The sequence below is a fragment of the Notamacropus eugenii genome, chromosome 5 (genome assembly GCF_028372415.1).
Source record: "Notamacropus eugenii isolate mMacEug1 chromosome 5, mMacEug1.pri_v2, whole genome shotgun sequence".
In the NCBI taxonomy this organism is placed as follows: domain Eukaryota; kingdom Metazoa; phylum Chordata; class Mammalia; order Diprotodontia; family Macropodidae; genus Notamacropus; species Notamacropus eugenii.
Window position 1 is genome coordinate 104108464 of NC_092876.1, and position 18740 is coordinate 104127203.

Genomic DNA, 18740 nt, shown 5'->3' on the forward strand with positions numbered 1-18740 from the left:
GAGCTTTCAAACCTTCTTTTCCATTTGACCTGTTTTGCTTTTTAAAGAATTCTTCTCCTCATTAACTTTTTGGGCCTCTTTTGCCATTTGGGTTAGTCCATTTTGAAAGGTGTTATTTTCTTCAGCATTTTTTTGAGTCTCCTTTAGCAAACTATTGATTCACTTTTCATGGTTTTCTTGCATCACTCTTATTTCTCTTCCCAATTTTTCCTCCACCTCTCTTATTTGATTTTCAAAATCATTTTTGAGCTCTTCCCTGGCATGCGGCCATTGCATATTTTTTTGGAGGTTTTGGATGTAGAAGCCTTGACTTTGATGTCTTCCTCTGATGGTATGCATTGTTCTTCCTCAACTGAAAGGATGGAAGAAAATATCTGTTCACCAAGAAAGTAACCTTCTATGGTCTTATTTTTTTCTCTTTTTTGGGCATTTTCCCAGTCAGTTACTTGACTTTTGAGTCCTTTACCAAGTGGAGAGTATACTCTAGGGATCTGTAAGTTCTCAGTTCCTCCAAGGTGGCACAATCAAGGCAGAGGAGTTTACTCCTCTCCTGGCTGGTGCTCTGGTCTGGGAGCAACCACAAGTACTCTTCTGCCCAGGATCTGTGAGTAGGATTCTCTCTTCAGAGCCTCCACCATATCTACCACGCCAGTGCTCCTCCTCGCCCCAGGACCACCACTCAGGACTGAGACCCACATCAGCTCCTCAATTCCCTCAGGCTCTTTAGCCCAAGGGCCCCCAAAGTGGATGCTGCTGCCATCCTGGGGCTGGGGTCAGACTGGGCTCCCTTCTCACTCACGTGAAAGAGTTTTCTTACTGACCTTTAAAGCTGTCTTTGGGTTTGTGTGTTGAGAAATCTGGGAGCCACATCTGCCATTCGTCATTCTGCACCCTGAAGCATGTTCCAGTCCTGTCCACCCCTTGCTGCATGGCCAAGGCTGGACTGTGCTCCACTCTGAGCCCGATGCAATAGACCTTTTCTGTCAACCTTCCACACTGTCTTGGGCTGGGAAATCTCTTTCATTCTGTCATTTTGTGGCTTCTGCTGCTCTAGAATTTGTTTAGAATAATTTTTTACAAGTATTTTATGGGCTATGGGGGTAGTGCTAGAGCAGGTTTGTCCTTCTACTGTTATCTTGGCTCCACCCCCATACAAATGCTTTTTACAGTTAAAAAACCCTAGGCCAAACCTAGAGGAACCTATTATGGTTGGGGTCGGGGGGAAGTGTTTGGTGGATTTAGGATAATATCATAAAAATATCTGCAGTCATAGCCATCAATCAACCCTCACTCATAACATTCCTTGAAATACTCTGCCTACCTCATGAGTAAGCAATCCAGTACTCTACCCATACTTCAAACAGCAGTACCACAAAACCTTCATTTCATTAAATAAAGTCATTTAACATGACATAAGGACAATAATTTTCTTAGGATGTTTATCCCGGTGTGTTGTTTATCCTGGGACTGATTTAAACAACGTAGTCTTGGTCAGGAGGCCAGGAAAGACACTTTTATAAAAGCACAATGCAGGAAGAGGTTGAAACCAAGACTAAAGTCAAGGACAAAAGTAGATAGGAGTTCTGATGGGACCTTTTTTCATTTCAGAGACTCAACCTCTTCTCCCAGAAGCAGCTATTAATTTGGAGGCCAAAGGGTTGCAGGACATTCATTTCTCTGCAATATGTCCTGGCTGGGCTAAAACCCCAAGTACACCACAGACTTTTGATCTTTACATTTCTTCTGTTTAATTTAGAAATACGTAAGTAGTCATCATACTGAATCTCCCCAGGAATGACCTAAAACAAGCAATTAACAGCAATTAGAAAGTTTTTTTAAAAATTTCAAGTCATCTTCTGGGACTAGAAAGTCAGACTTTTTTTTCTTTTAAATGTTTTTACTGATATTTTGTTTTTTATATCACCATGGGATCCCATGTATCCCTCCCTTCTCTCTGCTACAGAGCCACTTCATGAGGCAAATAGTATTTTTTGGAGAGAAAAAAAGCACAGCTGATCAGTACGTTGAAAAAGTCCCAAAACAAAGCAATGTGTAACACCTGTGGATTTCCCACTTCCACAAAGTGGTGGGTTGGGGGTATCTTCTTAGACCTCTTCATTAGTCCTGCTTGGTGATTATTACCGTCACATTTACTTCTGACTTTTTAGTGTCATTTTCCTTTGCATTTACCTTGCTGGAGTTACTGTGTATCTTGATTTCTTGGCTCTGCCAAGAAAATTCATAACTTTTCACACTTCTCTGTATGCATCACTCACACCCATTTTGTAAGCACAGTAATATTCCATTACATTCATGCACCACAATTTGTCTAGCCATTGTCCAATTGATGGGCATTGACTTTGTGTCTGATTCTTAGATATTACAATAAGTGCTACTTTTACTACTTTGGAATATTTTTCTTGTCAACAGTTTCCTTGGGATGTAAGCTCAGTAATGTACAGACAGACCCTTACTTTCAGTGATAATCTATTATCTCACAGACAATCTGACCTCAGACTAAAACAAAGAACAAAGAGCTTGGTTGTGGGTTTGTCTGCTAAAGAGGTAGCAAGACTACCCCGAAGGGCTCTTTCCTCTCAATTAAGGGATCCACAATGTCAATGTACCACAAAGTTCCCATGAACCTTTACTTGAAAGGCACAGACTATACATACACTCACAAATCTTCACACAGCAATACTCAACCAATGGAGGGAACCAGCAAAAATTTTTCATTTTGCAGATAAAAAAACCCCCCAAAACGGAGAACTCGGGAAAGTCAAGGAGAGTCACTGGGAAATATGGCATTTGATTTTTAGTTTTGACAGTAAATTTTATTCTTCAGTCCTATTTGGTAATTGGTATTTATGTTCTTATATTGAATTACTAGTATAAATAACAAAAGCATGAAAGAGAGGCTATATAATATAGTAGAAGAGGCAGCAGGGCCATGGAGGATAGAATGTCAGGCTTGGATTTAGGAAGACCTGGGGGTGTGACCCTGGGCAAGAAAGATACTTAAATGTTTCTAAGCCACACTTCTCTCACCGCTTTTCTGTTCTAGGTGAAGGGATTGGAGCCTCCTCTCAGGAGGGAGCATATGAAGTTCCCAGTTTCTGGTTTGATAGCAGGTGAAACATTGGTGCTCAGGGGAGCAAGCCGGACTGGAAAGTGACTTTCAGGTCCCAACCCTGGATAGCTGAGACTGAGTAGTCAAGTCACATCAGGTCATGAACTAGGTGGGGCCAATGTTACAGAGGAACTGTCTTAAGAGTAAGCCTACTCTCTCCAGTGACCAAGGCGGAATAAGGGATAGTGTCCCTGAAGTGGTGGGGGAAAATGTTTGCATTTTGTTCTTGGTACAGCTTCAAAATAAATCTTAGTAAAAGATAATTGACGTTGTTAAATGGAATTGGGATGCTCTTTGCAGGCACCTAACAGTAAGGAGACTCTGGGGTGGATGGGTGGGAGGAACAGGACTCAAGCTGAGAACAGAGAAGATATCAGAACCCCCTGAGGATACCTGAGTGGCAAGTGTAACCTTCTGCCTCTGTAAGAGTGAGCCAAAGCATGCTCACTACATAAAGTCCTAATCAGACAATGTATATAAGTCTCTTTGCAAATCTTCAAGCATTATATCAGTGTGCACTATTACAAATGAATGAAAAGCATTTATGACGCACTCACTGTGTGCCAGGCACATAGTACAAGCACAATAATGGGGGTTCTTGCTGTTATGGAGTTTTCAATGATCAGGGAGGACAATACATGTAGGGAACAGCAGCCAGAGATGGGGGCTGTGGACTGTACGTCACAGAGATAATGAGGGGAGCAATAGGGCGTTGACTGAAGTATCCCTCCCAGGAGTGTAGTGTTGCCTTCTGTACCTACAGCTAGAAGTTGGAAAGGGTGGGAAGGTCACATGGGTGTTAAGTAACAGGGACAAGATTTGACACCAGGTCCTTGGACTCCAGGTCTGGTCTGTGGCACTGTCTCAGTGCATTCATGACCATCCCCATAAAATATATAAATTTTCAGATGGTAGAGGGAGGGGAGAAGCATTCTATGCCTGTATCATATCAGAACTTTTATATGCTTGCTTAGAAGATTCTCAGACAGAAGTTCATAAGAATGAACCCTAGAGAACTAGCTCGTGGCCCTTTGTTTCAGAGGAGGAAACTGATATCCAGGCCTAAGTTTCCAGTCAGTATTCAAACACGGTTTTTGATGTCAGCTCTCTTTGCTATGGTCTACCAGTTAAGAACTGGTAAAGAAAGAACATGTCTGCCATAATCTCATTCCTCAGGACTGTTATATGGAGGAAGAACACTTCATCTTAGCTTCTGGAACCTCCTCCTTACAGGGTTCTGCTGACCTGGTTCAGTCTCACCTCAGTTGTACATCTCAGCCATGGCAGTCTCTATGAAGGTACCCATTTCCAATGAGTTACCAGTAACAATCCCACGCTCGTATATTAGGACTTCAACCACAATCCAAGTATAGGGCTATTAAAGGAAGGTTTCACAAAGGTTTATTTTAGAACCATGGAGGCAGCTTTTTAATGAATCCATTAATTACATCACTGAATGAACAAACATACATTTCAGTTACATGGAAGAGGTCAGAGAAAAAGGGAGTGGAAGGAAAAAAACCAGGCCATTCCACAGCATTTTATCATGGTAGATATGCATTATTTAACTTGAGAAACTTTAATCTTTATTATTCTATTACGTTGTGGAATCCCTTTGTAATAGGAACAGAGATTTCCTGAAGATAATGTTGAGAGGGCTGTCTTGAAGCAGCTGGCAAGATCTGGTTGCTGAGGACTTAGCAGTATTTTGTTCTCATATCCAGAGCAAAGGGTAGAAGGGTTTAAAAATAGACTAGCATTCAAGAGATTCACTCCAACTTTCATGTTTATCACATTTCTACCCTGTAATTCACAGAGAACTTTCTCATTTTAAAAGAGGAGCCCAAACAAACGTATAAAATAAGGCTAATGCAACCAATTAAAGATCTGCCCCATAGAGGCTGATGGGGTAATACAAAAGGGCAGGAGCTACGTTCTTGATTACAGCAAGTTGTACAGTATGTAATAGATTTGAACTCACAATATAACATTTTTCTTTTGCAAAATGACAACACATTGAAAAATATATCCTTAAACATGTAATCACAGTAACATAAAACACACCTCAAGATGTAACTGTTAAAAGAAACAAGTGTTTTGGTCCATCCATTATGTTGGTATAGTCTACTGCTGCATTTAATAACAAAAGATATAAATGCAAATAGAAATAAACCATTTCCCCCTTCATATAAGCAACAGTCCTCCCTCTCCATTAATAAGGAAAAAGGTCCAAAGTGTCAAGGCCTAATCTGAGTCCCATACGCCTCCGTTTCTAATCTGCACCAAGTTAACATGTAATTTCAATGTCTTTTTCCTAAGTGAGTTTGATTCCCCTATGATTGCTGACCCAATCCTACAAACATTTGTTGTCTCCAACGTACAAAGCACTGGGCTTAGTGCTGGGGACAAAGAAACATAACTCAGTTGATGAAACGTAAGAGAGTCCCTGAACTCAAGAAGCTTATCTGATTGGAGGGATTGGGGGTGAGGGGACAAGAGACACAGTAAGACACATAAAGGTATGATATGAGGTGGAAGGTGAGAAGGGAGATTCACAAGAGGGAATATTTGAGACATCTCTTTAGGAAACTGTACAGTGATTAGCCACCATCCCCTTTATCTCCCTTTTCCCTAACAAAATATCCATGTAGCTATAGATAAAAAATATAGACTGTGCTTTCTTGGAATTTGACAGAGGAAACTAAGGGAGAGTGGTCTTCTCTTGTTTATCTGATCTAATCAAGCCTTGCAGATAATCACTCACCTAATACTGGTATTGTCTGGCTTGTGATAAGCCCAAAGACTAACATGGAATTCTCCTAATTTTTGTAAGTTGCAATGGTAGAAACAGTGACATTAACAACAATTGTATGGTCTGCTAAGTTTTGAGTTCTTACCTGCAAGGCTGGCTGAGATGAGGTTTAAGAATGATGATGATTTTACACTATATTGTCATAAAATACTTTAGGCATTGGAAATAGAAGGCAAAACTAGCCTATAGCACAAATGGAATGGGGGCTGTATTGACAATAAAGGCAAAAAATGGGATTTTGGAAGCCCTGCAGGGCCAGATATCCCAATGGCCACACCAAGTTCTTTTACCTCCATCTCTTTAGGGAAAAAAGGAATCCTAATTCTCCTTGACATGTGTGGTGACAGTCAGGGTTTAGCTAATTCCCTCTCTGAAAATGTTCTAAGGATGGAGTACTTCAGCTGCCAGTTTCTGTACCAAACGGTGGACACAGCATGTAGTTAGAAGTTAGCTCAAGGCCAAGTGAAGTTTCACAGAATTGGATTGTACAGAGCAATGTCCTCCTGTTGTCTCTCCAGCAAGCTTGCTGTCACAAACACCTGGCGCATCTTGGGGCTGCTCTCAGGATGAAGGAGGGGAGTGGTGACCAGGCTGTAACAGCCAGTTTGAACTCAATAGGTAAAAGCCACAAAGACAAAGACAGGTAGAAGGTAGTGTTCTATAGCCATCCCACTGCACCAACCACTGGACTAGGTACCCTGAGAACACCCAATGCTTATCAAATGACAAATGATGAAACTAGGGGCCATTTCAAGCTAACCATTTCAGGCATTTACAAAGGAAAAGAAGCCTTGAGATGAGAAGAGAGGCTTTCACTGGAATGACAGGAGTGATCAGCTAAACCTCTTTCAAAGCACAGAGTACTGGGAAAGATGTTTCTCATTATGTTATCAACCCCCTAAAGATCAGTGTTCTAATAGTAAAAATGTATAGTGTTCCAGGAATACACAAAAGTCTTAGAGTAGTTTTAACCTTTAAAAGCTGGAAAAATGTACTGAAGACTTCTGGGATATCCTGTATTTTTTGGCACTTCATACCACATAAGACTGTAATGAATGAAATGGGCAGATAAGTTTTAAGAGTTAATTTTATTCTTGTTTCTCCTGTTCAGGTTGCTGAATCCTTGCTTACTTTCATACTTTAAAAGAACACGTGTGCGCGCACACACACACACAACCACACACACACACACGAGTACAGCTTAAACTATCTTAAAGGAGACAAAAATGAAAAATTTCTTAGGTTTGAATGAAAAAATGTAAACTGTTGGAAGAAAGACTTTTAATTTCCAGTATTTCAAGATGTAAACCTTGGTGACAAGATCATTTACGTACAGTTAAGAGGCAGCTGTGACAGTGGATACAAAAGCTGGCCTCAGAGTCAGGGAAACTGGGATTTGGGTGCTACTCCAGACTCCTGGCAGCTGTAGGACCTTGGGTAAATCACTTTACTTTTCAAATGCTCTAAACAAGTTTCCAAGTCTATAAGTTGTGCAGTGAAGTTGCCAAGCTGCATTGTAAAGCTACTGTCTTCATTCAGAAGTTCCCAGCAGAATCACAGGTTCAGTCCTCCCTACCCCTTAAGATTCTGTAATATGATCACAAACTGGGGAATCTCATTGCTCAACACTGATATCTAATTACTTTACTTTGCGATTGCTCTTCTCTTAGACGAAATTAGCACTAGCAAAAAAAAATATCTTAAAAAATGAGACTTCCAAAGAACGAGGGTGTTAGTTGAGTAGGGAAGATGTCTGCCAAGAAGAGCCCACCAAAAAGGTTCCTTCATGGTCTGCCCTCAGAAAAACACACTTGTGGGCACCTGAATTCCTGCCCTCAAGCCTGACTCTGTGGCGCTGAGATCTGAAAAGGGCATATGCAGACCTGCCACCAAGGCCATTATTACATATTCACCAACCTCCTGGTTCCCCAAAGTTGGTGACAGAAAGTCACCAAAGATCAAATATACTTTATAGTAAAGAACTCAGGACCTGGAGGCATAATACTTTTTTACCTACCAGTGGCCTGGTTGGAGGCCTCCAAATCACTTTGAAGACCAGGCCTGTATTATTACGCCAGGTGATATTCACAGTTCCTCCAGAGATGTCCTATTGTATTCTCATCCACCCCCACCCTCCACAAGCCCCCTACCTCAGCCAAAGAATGTGGTCATCACTATTGATCTGTCTGACATGACTGAGGTGTAGCTGGCCTTGAGGGTGGGGCTTCTTAGCAGATGACTTCATAAGGTCCTTTCCAGTTCTGATATTCAAAGACTCATTTATTAATATTAAGGCAAATGAGAATGACAATTTAAAAGTCAATCAGAAAGACTAGTTGCTGAGGCAGAGAAACAAAACAAAGTTTTAAGTTTTGCTTTATCTGAAACTAATTTTTTTTTTTTTTTGCTATTATGGTAGAGTTGCTTCCTCTTGTGATGCTAATTCCTAAGAAGTAAATGAAAAGGACGATTACTTATTGGGTCAAATGGGGGGGGAGGGAGGAGTGGAAATCAAAAAAATTCATGTTGTAATAGTGACCCCTTCTTGGGTATGAGTTGGACTAGATGGCCACTCTAAAAATTCTGTGAAATCATCACAATTTCCTGTTTTCAAAAAATATCCTATTAGGTTCCTAAGAAAGGAAACAAAGGTACATATGTCAAGTACAAAGGCAAGCCAAATGGACAGTAATTGAAAAGGAAGCTTAAGAGAGATGGTCAAAGTCTCCACAGAGAAATGTAAGCAGCTTCCAATTCTGACTGACAGAAACTTTCAGAAAATGTCTGGTGGAGAAACATCCCATAAGCAGAGAATTTTCTCTCAGCTAGATGGGGGAAAGGGGTATAGAACAGGGGTAGGGAACCTGCGGCTTTGAGGTTACACTCTTGGGACATACAAAGGGCTACACTTAAGGACCTAGAGGGCCACATGTAGCCTCAAAGCTGCAGGTTCCCCACCCCTGGTACAGAAATACATGTTAAAAATTAATGCATTCATAGAGTTTCCAAGATAATCACTTCATGTGGCTAAACTATGTTCACTGAATTCAAATGACCTTAAGGACACCCAGACAAGGGAAGGAAAAAGCAAATCAGTGAAAGCTTACAAACATTATGGTATTTTTTTTAACGCAAAACTCATACCACTGATGAAACTTGAGATTACCTTGACTGGCTTTAAACTATGAGCAAATCTTTGGACTTGGTTAGGAAGATGGTGTTGTAAAGACTTTTGAATATAGACATCTGTGCGGAGAAATCACATTTAAATCAAACGCCAGTAGGCTAAGAGAATCGTGTGATCTTACAGAAGTGCAAGTATTTGTCCAATGAAATTTTGGCTCATTTGGAGAATGTGTGCATAGGCCTGATGGGCACTTGATCCATCAATTCCTTAATACTAGATTTCCCTTTTCTTGTACTGGCTAGAATACGAAGAAGGCAGGAAAATGGAACAGAAGGCCATTCATTTCTGTGGATTACCTCCACCTTTCAGTACTTAGAAAGTAGTAATAGGGCAATGAGATCCAGGCATATACTAGACCATAGGCATTCGAGTATCTTAAAAAATCAGAATATCATCTGGTTCTTTTTAAAAGCTGTCAAGTGAGACCGACAGACATGCAGAAGACATTCAAAATGGTGATTATAGCAGCTATCAACAGCAAGGAGAGGATCTGGGGGAGGCAAAAAAAAAAAAGTGTTAAGTGATTATATTCCTTAGGGTATATTTTGTCCTATGTACACTTTGAGGGGTCAAGGGGTGAGTTACAGTAACATGGGGATATTTCTCGCCCCATGCTTTGTTAAAATTTCTGGTTTACAAGCATAAATGTTCAATTTAATAAGGCAATGCACAGTGTTATTTTCCCCAAGGCCTCTTGGGCAGTCATAACCACCACCAATTTATTGAAGAGGTCACAGAACCAGGAAGCAGAGTTCATCATGAGGGTCTGGCGCTAACCATCAGCCATGCCAGAAAACCAAGAAGAGGAAAATAAATGATAAAAATAAGTCTATACTGTAGTACCATAAGACTGTCTGCTTTCCAGAAAGGAGGAAATTAAAAGGGACACTTTCCATACCCCTCCCACCCTCTATCTATCCTTTGAAAAAAGTTTCCAAACTCAGATCTGTATGAGGTACAGAGGAAATAAGGTATTTCAGTGTAATGGGAATGAGCTTCTCCATAAAAGAGAATAAAAAAGTAAATTTTTTAGATAAGAAATGGGATATTAGGGGGAAAGGGACTGGTTCTCCTTTTCACATCTAGAAGAGCTAGCAATTTCCCCTAGCTGGGTTTCATTTTATTTCTTTTAGGATTCAAAATGAAAGAAGTTAAAAAAAAAACCCACAATAATAGGCAGGCCATTTTGGTTCACTTTAAAATGCATTATTTTACATTTTCGTTTAAAAAGTTAGAGTTTTTGCCCAAAAGGAAAATAGCACGAAAATGCAGAATTCCACGATACCAAGTGTCTCAAGGGATAGAACATTTAAGCATGCAGGACATCTGGATCAGTTCCATGATCTTTTTTTCCTTAATGCATAGTTTGCGTAGGGAAGAAAAAAGATGAGATCCAATTAAAATTTTATACAAATGAACACATTTAAGGTCAGAAGTAACACATAACTAAGAGACAACTGGTTTTATAACATGTGGCTTGGTGAAACCTAAGAGAGGCTGGTCACTAAAATTTAATTTAAAATAGCTTGTGTGGTTACAGCTGAGTTCAGATTAACACAGATGCTAATGCTAATGGGAGATGGATGCTCCCAGCTGTAATCATCCACTTCTTGGACATCTTTTAGATGGCTGTGGGGTAGCTTAACCACTATTTTTAGGAGAAGCAGGGGGAAGGCAGGAAAAACTCCATTTTCCTTCTGTGGTCCAGGAAACTAAAGAAGTTGATTTGTTAGATAAAGACTGGATAGAGTCAGGCACAGTTGCTTAGCTCCTTCAAGAAGTCAGTCAGTCTTCACAGATGTCTCCGCTGAATTGGAGATGAACTCAGAAACATTAACAATAAATAGCTTCAGTACATTCTTTCTGGAGAGCAGATTTGTGATGAACAGGAGGTCAAAACGATGCTGAGCATGTGGTAGAATATATCCTGAGGTGGGGAACAGGGGGAATCACAAAGACCATCCCCGCCCCCTCAAAAGACACCTCCCTCATTTCATACAAACAAAGCAGCAAGAACAAGGAAGTGCTGAAATATTAAAAACTAAACAACTGTCCTACACAGAATTTTTTTCAGACAAACTCAAAACACTGCAGCACGGTCAGATTGTACAAACCATTTGCTTAAAAAAATATCTTTTTCTATTGTGTGAATAAGTTGAAATAAGAGTTTCCTTGCTAGAATTCGCCCCACACTGGGAGATGACTTAAAATGAACTCAGATTCTTGAGTCTAGCCCTTCCTGCCCACCACACTCAGCTTTACTTTTATCTTCCTCAATGATTCGGGTCAGAATGACTGTTGCTTCCGGAAATACTGTTTTTTGGGTTCTGGAAAACATCATCAAGATACCACTGGCGTCATATCCCACAGCTGTTAAAAAAGAAGAAAAAGAGATCTCAAGAAATCTACAAATTTATTGAGTTACTTATATTTAATGTCAACGTTAATATATCATTTTAAGTTACGTTATGGGATATATTTATGTAACAGTAATAATAGCTAACATTTCTATAGCACTTACTACACTCCAGGCACTGTACAAAGCCTTCTGCAACACTGTATTTTATATTAATGTATCAATAAGTTATATTCATACCTGAATAACAAAAGTTTCTAAGAATTTAATCCTGTACCTCTCCCCCTCACCACAAAAAAAAAAAAAAAGCAGCATGATGAATTGGAAAAAAACCAGGGCACTTGCAATAAAAGGATATGGGTTTAAAACCAGACTATATGGTACTGGCTGTGTATGTCTTTACGCAAGTCATTTCATTTTCCTCAGTTTAGTTCCTGCATCTGTAAAAGGAGAGATAATCTTTATGTTCTTATGTAGTTCTAAATTCAAAGCTTCCTCTGAGCCTTTTTCTTCAGGAACTAAGTCAAACTATAAAAATATAATTCTTAATCAACTAAGGATAAGGAAAAAGATTTGTTTTCTTTCACAACTGGTTTGGCCCAGGGACAGAGTTTGACCAAAAGTAGAAGCTTAGGTCTCATTTCAAGGATTCTCCACTGCTGTCATCCATGGCCACTGGTGGTCATTTTTTGATTCTCAGGAAAAACAGTGGGGGGATGATAGTTCTTTAGTTTTTTAGAATTGGGAACTCCTCTATTATTAGGGACTGGGAAATCCCTCAGACAATACAATACTTAGAGAGGTTCTAGAGTGCTGTCATGATAACCAATGATTCTAACAACTTACATTTACAGAGCATCCCACAATCCCCTTTGGAGGCAGGCAGCACAATGTACTATTGTTCCCATCTTAGAGATGAGGAATGTTGTTTGTTGTCGTTTGGTCATATTTCAATTGTGTCTGACTCTTTGTGACCCCATTTGGGGTTTTCTTGACAAAGATACGGGAGTGGTTTGTCATTTCCTCCTCCAGCTCACTTGACAGATGAGGAAATTTGAGGCAAACAGGGTGAAGTGACTTGCCCAGGGTCACAGAGCGAGTAAGTGTTTGAGGCTGGATTTGAGCTGAGGAAGATGAGTCTTCCTGACTCCAGGCTGAGCACCGCCACCCAGCTGCCCCTAGATATGAGGAAACTGAGACTCAAATGTTAATGGCTTACCCACTGTCATAGAGCTAATACAAAGTGGGAAGTGGGGTTTGAATTCAGGTCTCCCTGGACTTCAAGTTCAAATCACTTTGCTATACTACTACTCTCTCTCTGGGTGGAGTGGGACACTGTCACCATTTTTTAATTAGAAAAAACCCTAGCTTTTTGACTGAATGATTGCTTTCACTGTAAAGAGGGACCTTATTTGTTACCCTTTCCTTCAAGAGATGGTGAATTCCCACTTTTCTCTAGAGAATCAAATTCACCCATTTTCTAGTTGCATAACTAAACAGAACTCTCTGTCAATCATTTCTAGCTTAGTGATTTAGTATCTTCTTTTAAAAACCATATTCAATGTTTTTCCCTCATTTGCTTCATGTCTCAATTTTAGAATTAACTAAAATATATTCTACGCTGGTGATTAGAAGGGGCAGAAGAAGGGAGGGGGAGAAACAGTATCAGTTTTAGCCATTTCACTCACTATACTCAATGATTAGAAGAGAGGAAAACCTGACCCACTAAGTGCTAACTTCTCCCATTTTGCCACATGAATACAAGATCTTTCTGTAGGAGAGATTCTGTCTATGATCTTCATCACAAACACATCAGCTCACACGGTTACCTCCCATTAAAACATTAGAGTGCTTATTTTGGTCTACGTCTGGGATTTCATCCACCTAGGGTGCCTCTGGTGAGGAATTTTTCTTCCAACGATGCAAATTAATACCTACTCTGGCCACTTACTCTTTGACAGTTACCAAAGGCAATGTGATGACTTACCTAATGGACCAAGTGCTTGTGTGATAGGGTGGGAATTAAACCCAGGTCTTCCTGACAGGTCCAGCTTTCTACCCATGATGCTACACACACACTCACTAAGGCACTTATTTTTTAAATATCTGATGAATGTACCGAGACACTGGACCTGTGATTTCACTGGCCAAGAAACAACTTGGTTAGAAGATTCCTTTCTACCAAAACAAGTTGACACCTTTTCTGAAACTTACTCTCAGAGAGTGCTTAGAGCAGTGGTGTCAAAGTCAAATAAATACTGGCCACATATTGACAGAGAAAGCCACAGATTAATACATTATCTATGTTGTACTGTATTTTTATTTATTTTGAGAAGTATTTTCCAATTATATTTTAAATCTGGTTTGGCCCACTCGGGAATTGTGGGGAATCCAAGTTTGACACTTCCTTCCTAGAACATTGAGAGGTTAAGTGATCTTAAGTAACGCAACCACTATGTATCAGAAATAGGACCCAGGTCTTCCTGGCTTCACGGCCAGCTCTCTGTCCACTGAGGATGAAGCATCCATCTTTTATGAAGCCACATACTATTATTTACCTTGTTACATGTTTATTCTATCTCCTCAATCAAAATGTAAACTCTTGGAGGGCAAAGACTGCCTTAAAATCCCTAAAGCTCCCCACCACCACGTATGCCAAGTGTGTGTGAATAATGTTGATCTCCTGCATGCTGTCTCACAAATCACAATTACTATATCAAAATGAGAGAGGGAAAATTTTAACATAAAAAATAAATTAACCTAAGATGATCTCTTACCTTAATAACTTTGTCTGTTCCACAAGTCAATAACCATCCTCTGGTCGCATCAAAATGTACGTGAACAATATTATGTTTACTGTCATGGAAGGTAGCTGTGGGTGCGCGTCTGGAAGGAAAAAATATATATATTTAGTTGGCAAAAAAATGTGCGTATGCATATATTTATATATAACATATGCATATTACACACGCACACATATATATTGTAAGCATAGATAGGAATAAACTTGGATCTCATTGTTAGTTATCCACAGTAGTCCTATTTTCAGAAGGTCACTGCTAGAGATATCACAAGATCTGACTTGACTTTAGGTACATAGCCTGGCATATAGTAAGTACTTAATACCTGCTTTACTTGACAGCCTATCCTTGCTACCTGACCAACCTATTTTTATTAAGTAATCATTGGTAATATATTTTTCACATGCCTCTCCACTGCCCTCTGGGTCACCCACCAATCAGATTTCTTTAGAGATTGCAGTGTTTAGTAATTTGAAGCCATATAGCAGCACGGGTAGAATATTAGTGCTAAAAAGATGGATTTTGTTTGTGTAAGGAAGTAGGTAGGTATCATTTCAAATGTCCTACAATTTCCCCATTAGCCCATTCTCTTCCTCCTATTTGAGGTTGAGCTCAGTGCATTCCATCTGCATGGGCTAACCGAGGTGGACTAACTCTGGGCTTTCCACCTAAATACCCTAATTACTATCTTCTCTGACTGGAAGACAGGGACATAAACTCTGGGAGGACGCTTAGCCCAGATGTGTCTCATTTCTCCCCTGACTGCTCTGTGGACCTTGCTTGATTTATTTTGCCATGCTCCTGGGGATAAGTCTCATTCTGTCTATCTCTCCCCTCCTCAACATTTTCCCCATTAGACTATAAGCTTCCTGAAGTCAAGGACTGTCTCCCTCCCCCGCTCCCATTTTTGTATCCCTAGTACTTATCACAGGAAACTTGTTTCCTGGTTTGCCCAGTTCAAAGGTGTTCCAAGGGCCACCCTGAACATACAAGACGGAAGGCTATCCTCCTGTCTCCTCAAAGGTCACTATTTCTTCAAAAGGCAGACTCGTGCATTTTCTCCACACATACCATTCAGTCACTTAATAAACTTTCATTATGCAACTACCATATGCCAGGCCCTGTGTTAAGTTCTGGGGATAAAAGCAAAAGGCCAGCCTCAACCAAGCATCACAAAATGTAAATATAACTTGAATATCGATCCCTTACTTCTTACCATTATAGGAAAAAAAAAGGAGAAAAAAAAAAAAGAGACTTGCAAGATGTTTAGGGCATGATAGAGACTTTGGGAAAGATGTCTTCACCTAAGCTTTAAATTTCTGTAATTGAGCAGAAGTTTCTGTTGAAAGATTTTTTCTGAAAAGCAATAACTTGTAGAAACCCAAACTAAAGAAGACAACCTTCTGTTCGTATTCAGTTTACAGACCTATTGTATCAAGCGATTTCTGACTCTCCAAGATGCTGGGGTAACAGGGGGGAGGGAGGGCCTAGGGAGTGATGGTTTCAGGTTGTTTCTTTTAAAAAAGTGCATAAGAAAAAACAAAGCACTCCATGGGATTCAAGAAAATGCAGAATGATTTCCAGAGTGATGAGTACACTTTTAATTTTTTTAATTAGGTGACTTTGAATATAGGATAGCTCAAATGTTAAGGCTGGTCCCTCAAAGTCACTAGACTATAGTAACCCAGTGTGTATAGTTTGGCTATTGGGAAGAATTATAGGGGCAGCCAGTCTGAAAACTTAGGCAAATAGGTATGTCTATTGAGGGAGAGAGTAAGCAGCAGCCTCTTGGGAAATTCATCTTACAGCTCCAGTGAAGATCACATGTTGGTCAAGGAAAAGATTGACATCCCCTTTTCTTCTGAGTGTAAGACATGGCCTGGCAGGCCTCTCAGCATGCTTTCCATCATGGCAAACTGTCCATAAGGATTCACTCATGGACTATATTTAAGTCACAGAAATGCAAATATCCCATAGTTTCCACTACTTGGACTGAGAATGGCAAAGGGATGGAGCTCTTTAGGCACCTACCACAAACTGCTTGGTTGTAGAGCAGGAGGAGAGAACATCTCTAGAATGTACTTTATCAGAGCCTGTGGTATATCTTCTAAGCTGGCTACTATTAAGACAGATAGATGCTACTTTGGGTTTTCAATTAACTGCAGCTACCACATTTGACCTTTTTTATTTGAGTTATACAACATGCTAGTGAGACTTACTCTTCATCCGTGATGGACTCATGACAGCTGTCACAGACTCTCACTTCAAATTCAAAGCCCATCAGTGGGATGGAGGAACGCTTGGAGCTGCATTTGCCACAGACGGCCTTGCCACACTTCCTACAATGGTGCTGAAAAAAGGAACAAGAGACAGAGATATTCAACATGGCCACCACCACACCTTGAGCTAGGGCCCTACCCACCACTTGCCAGAATCACATACAGACAGCAAGACTCCAAAGTGAAATGACTCATCCCTGAAATGGCCCACGATGGTGATAGAAACATGGGAAGGGAATCTAGATGGATTCCACCTGCTGTCAGCTGTTTACTCAGAAATGTAAATATCAGTTCTTATGGATGAGGACCATTTGGTTGTCTCAACGCTTCGTCATTACAACATTCTGGAAATTAGAGAAGGAGAAGGAGCTGGCTTAATGCTGCATCTCCCAAGGGTGTTCTATGGATAGGGATGATGAGGATTGGCTTGATGAAGACTACTTCCATTTTATGAGTACTCTAATGTTTGTCTCCTCTGGAAAAAAAACAAGGCAACAATGGAGAAGATGGCGCTATGGGCAAACTTGAGGACTGAAATGAAGAGGAGAACATGAAAAAGGGAAAAGAGCAGTTTTTGCAAGACTTTGACACTTAGTGTGGCATAAAAGTTATTGCTTTCTACATGCCTGAATTTAGAGATTGTTTCAGCAGACATCTCTGGAGCTCATTAAAAAAGTTAAGTCTTGGCAATATGCAAGGTATTAAGGAGAATAAGTGACTTTTGCCCTCCAGGATCTTACTATACAAATGGAAGACTAAGCCATGTACACTGGATAGGTACTATTCAAAGCAGAAAGAAACTGCCAAAGACAGGACCAGCTGTAGTGCTATGTGTGAAGAGGGAGGGGGACTAAGTGAGTAAGTGACTGCATTTTCCTAAAGCTGATCAAGTAAGAATGAACTATAATAGGCAAAGTATAATTGAGAGGAATTAATTTTAGTCACAAGGTGACTCTTCTTCCCCCCACATTTTCCAAAATAACCCAATAAGATAAAGTTATTTTGTGTGTGTGCGTGTGTGTGTGTGCATGTGCGTAAATTACCCAACAAACTAACCTGTCTCAAGCCAATTTTTTTACTGTCCCACATTTGCTTGAAATTCCAGAAGAAAGGCTGGTCACACTTTTGACAGGAATCGCTGTCCAACCATTCAGGAGTCTTGTCAACAAAAACACAAACAGAAAAGGCCATGACAATCAGCATTCAAAAGGATGCAACTGATAATTCAATGATTCAAGAGTCAATACTATGTGAGTATAAACAAGATAAGACTCAAACAGTTCCTGTCTTCAAGCTTAAGTTCTTTTGGGAGGAGGTGGGATTGGGGAAACAAAACAGGAAAAAGTAAGTATGACAACCATAGGGCCTGGACCTGGGGTTTCAAGGGTGTCAGGCACTCCTAAATGAGGAAAACACCTTCTAACAATGCAGTCTTCTTTGAAAAACTTAAAACTGTAGAGAACTGTCTGGGGCAGAGACATTACCAAGGGCTCAGGTCCAGAAGATTAAAATGCAACTGGGAAATGTTTGACGGTATAAATAAAAAAACAAAATAGATGTTAATTTGTGGTTTTCTAAGCCAACAAGTGTCTGGGATCCATTTCTATTTGAGTGTGACCCCTCCCCTGCCCCGGCCTAAAGCATTAAGAGACAAAGAGCCTTGCCCAATGTTATGCAGCCAGAATGGGTCAGACATGGAAGATTTGAACCGAGGTCCAATTGGCTTCACAGACTGACTCTCTATCCACTATGCCGTGCTGTGTCTGGCTACGTAAAGACAGCATGTACATCGAGGAAACCTAAATCAGACGTGCTTATAATGCTGCTGATTAAAACCTGTGACTACTTTTTTGCTTAATTTATTAGTCTATTCCCAACAATATTTAATAACATCAAAAAAACCCCATTAACCTCACTGGCCTTCTTATATTGTTCTGAACCATTCATTTAATCAGATACACATCATCCTGTTTCCTATTAAAAGATGTTGATATCGTCATCAAGGTGTAAAAGAATCCCTGAGCAGACAACCCACCAATTCTCTCCCACAACAGCTCCAGGGCATTTTAGCTATTAGCAGGTAAGAGCTGTCACTGTTTGAGGTTCTGGCTCTTTGAGGATCAGAGGATTTAGCTGTGGAAGAAGTCTTCAGAGATAAGCGAGTTCAGCCCTTCA

The 18740-nt window shown here is 40.2% G+C and overlaps 1 protein-coding gene across 6 annotated transcripts in view; it reads right to left on the reverse strand.

Annotated features, from left to right (window-relative positions):
- Positions 1-4514: 4514 nt before the first annotated feature.
- Positions 4515-18740, reverse strand: part of WDFY2 (WD repeat and FYVE domain containing 2) — a 159550-nt gene continuing 145324 nt past the window's right edge. For 5 of the 6 annotated variants that reach the window (XM_072610478.1, XM_072610480.1, XM_072610483.1 and 2 more), the window contains 4 exons: positions 17622-17723; positions 16506-16636; positions 14263-14371; positions 4515-11499 (listed from right to left, as the gene is read on the reverse strand). In XM_072610478.1, coding sequence (XP_072466579.1) covers positions 11470-11499; positions 14263-14371; positions 16506-16636; positions 17622-17723 — 372 coding nt within the window. In that variant the 3' untranslated portion in view covers positions 4515-11469. Of the gene's footprint in view, positions 11500-11524; positions 11926-14262; positions 14372-16505; positions 16637-17621; positions 17724-18740 lie in introns of those variants that run through there. The other variant, XM_072610479.1, reaches the window with a different exon arrangement.